This window comes from Rhinopithecus bieti, unplaced genomic scaffold (assembly GCF_001698545.2).
Source record: "Rhinopithecus bieti isolate Rb0 unplaced genomic scaffold, ASM169854v2 scaffold_18688, whole genome shotgun sequence".
In the NCBI taxonomy this organism is placed as follows: domain Eukaryota; kingdom Metazoa; phylum Chordata; class Mammalia; order Primates; family Cercopithecidae; genus Rhinopithecus; species Rhinopithecus bieti.
Genome location: NW_016809492.1, coordinates 709,574 through 712,386, shown reverse-complemented (window position 1 = coordinate 712,386; position 2,813 = coordinate 709,574). Strand labels below are relative to the sequence as shown.

General features: G+C 45.0%; 1 protein-coding gene across 1 annotated transcript in view; it reads right to left on the bottom strand.

Annotated features, from left to right (window-relative positions):
• Positions 1 to 2,813, bottom strand: part of LAMB1 (laminin subunit beta 1) — an 83,099-nt gene that overhangs the window by 53,719 nt on the left and 26,567 nt on the right. Inside the window, exons 9-11 of the mRNA XM_017889541.1 lie at positions 1,574 to 1,762; positions 1,123 to 1,302; positions 875 to 987 (exon numbers count right to left, since the gene is read on the bottom strand). Of these exons, the coding sequence (XP_017745030.1) occupies positions 875 to 987; positions 1,123 to 1,302; positions 1,574 to 1,762 (482 nt within the window). The remainder of the gene's footprint in view (positions 1 to 874; positions 988 to 1,122; positions 1,303 to 1,573; positions 1,763 to 2,813) is intronic.

The following is a 2,813-nucleotide window of genomic DNA, read 5'->3' as shown; positions in this document are numbered from 1 at the left end:
TTCTCAAAAGAAGACATTCATACAGCCAACAGACACATGAAAAAATGCTCATCATCACTGGCCATCAGAAAAATGCAAAGCAAAACCTCAATGAGATACCACGTCATTCATACCACCAGTTAGAATGGCGATCATTAAAAAGTCAGGAACCAACAGGTGCTAGAGAGGATGTGGAGAAATAGGAGCACTTTTACACTGTTGGTGGGAGTGTAAATTAGTTCAACCATTGTGGAAGACAATGTGGTGATTCCTCAAGGATCTAGAACTAGAAGTACCATATGACCCAGCCATCCCATTACTGGGTATATACCCAAAGGATTATAAATCATGCTGCTATAAAGACACATGCACACGTATGTTTATTGTGGCACTATTCACAATAGCAAAGACTTGGAGCCAAACCAAATGTCTATCAGTGACAGACTGGATTAAGAAAATGTGGCACATATACACCATGGAATTCTATGCAGCCATAAAAAAGGATGAAGTCATGTCCTTTGTAGGGACATGGATGAAGCTGGAAACCATCATTCTGAACAAACTATCCCAAGGACAGAAAACCAAACACTGCACGTTCTCACTCCTAGGTGGGAATTGAACAATGAGAACACTTGGACACAGGGTAGGGAACATCACACACTGGGGTCTGTTGTGGGGTGGGGGGAGGTGGGAGGGATAGCATTAGGAGAAATACCTAATGTAAATGATGAGTTAATGGGTGCAGCACACCAACATGGCACATGTATACCTATGTAACAAACCTGGATGTTGTGTACATGTACCCTAGAAGTTAAAGTATATTAAAAATAAAAATAAAAAATAAAACATGTCATTCTCACAAACTACTCATCCCATGTAATGAGGATTTACTTACCAGGCACTGGTCACAATGCTGTCCTGTCACCAGACGCTTGCAGTAGCAGTGACCTGTCTCGGAATCACAAGGATTCCCTCCAGGAATCGTTCCCAGAGGATTGCAAGCACAAGCTGTATTAAAACAAAATTAAGTGGAGAAACACAGACCATGTGAGTTTCAAATAATAATCTGGCTTTAGAATTACAAAGTAAAATGGGAATCCCAAAGACAAGAAAACTCCCAAACTTTTTAGCAAAGAGACTTACATTTACAACCAAATGGATCTTCACCACTTAAATCATAGAAGCCTTCTTTGCAAACATCACAATGTTCTCCTTCCACATGTAATTTACACCGACACTGGCCAGCAATGAGACCAGTAGAAAAATCAGTATAGCTGTCACAAATTCCCTCATTTTGAGAGCCAGCTGGGTCACATGTACATCCTGAGAAGAATGCAAAGCATCAGGTTAAAATCAAAAGGAAACTCAATGTATCTTTGTATAAATACATATATTCCCTTCAAACCTCTAAACCTCACAGAAGTCGACTAAAAGCAGCACAACTACCAAGTAAATTCCACTCCCAGCATCTTCGACTACAACTACAATAACAATGCTGGTTTTGCTGCTCATACTGTGAGCTCTGAGACTACAGACTATTCAATTTGGAAGGCAATCTGAAGTAGGTCCCACATAGTGACATTTCCCAACATACGTTCACAGAAATTAGGATCTCGGATGTCCCTCTCTGGGTGCTGGTAGTAAAACGGCTTGCACTGCTCACAGTTGTGCCCCATCGTGTTGTGCTGACAGTCATCACACACGCCTCCGCTGACGTTCCCCGTGGCCAGGTAAACAGCCATGTCAAAGTGACATGAGCTGGAATGTTCATTGCAATTACATTCTGCGTGACAAGAGCAACATCAAGAAAAGCCTTTTAAATCTATGGACCAATGGAGGATGGGGGTAGCAGGAAGGAAGATCATTTAGGAAACCAGGGACTAAGTTCAGACAAAATGGCAGTCAACAAGCAGGACTCCTGGGGAAAAAGGACGCATCCACCGATGATACTGTTTAACCCCTAAAGTAGATGAGAAACCTCAAAAAGGTAAGTTTTATAAAATAAACAGTTATCTGACCTCTGTGGAAGAGAATGGGCTATGAAAAATGTAAACCTCTAAGGGAAAGTCCCTTTGGAAGCGTATGACAGAGGAGGGCTGCCGTTCCACTGAGGGCGCATTCTGGTCCACTCGGGGTGGGACTGGATGGAAGGACACTGCAGCAAGGGACTTTCCAGATGATATGCTGCTAGGAAAGCCTGTCCACGGGCTCCCTGCTTCGAGGACCATGAGGCCTGAGGATGGAGTCCCTCCTCCATATTCCCATATTCCCACCACCACACCAGGCCAGAAAACGGTAAGAAGGAAGGTCTGTTTAACAGCCAGCTAGCTGGCCTCCCTGGGTGCAGAGCTTCCCTCTGTGAGCCCATTCGGGAGTCATCTTGGCACCACCCAGCTTTAATCATCTTGCTTTCAGGTTTAACAATCTCATTCTTGTCTTTGCACAGGGAAGCTTGACTCAGCCTGGCCCTCCTGGGGCTCTGCACTCCAGCCTCCCACCTTGCCTGTCTCCCCCTGCAACACAACAGCCTGCAGAAGAGGGACTGTGTCTTATCTACTCACATCCTTGGTACCCAACAGAGTACTGCTCTCAATACACTGGCTGAACTAAACCTTGGAGTAATCTTTCCCAGCATAGACTCTGTGATGGTTTCAAGAACGTCCTTGCGACCTTGTGCTTCATGTTGTTGTTCTTACCTGAACTCCCTCCCACCTGCCTTCTTCTCTTTTCCTTTTCTTTCCTCTCCTTCCTCCCCTCCCCTCTCCCCCTCCCCTCCTCTCCCCTCTTCCTTCCCCTCTTCCCTCCCTCCCTCCCTCCCTTCCTTTCTTTCTTCC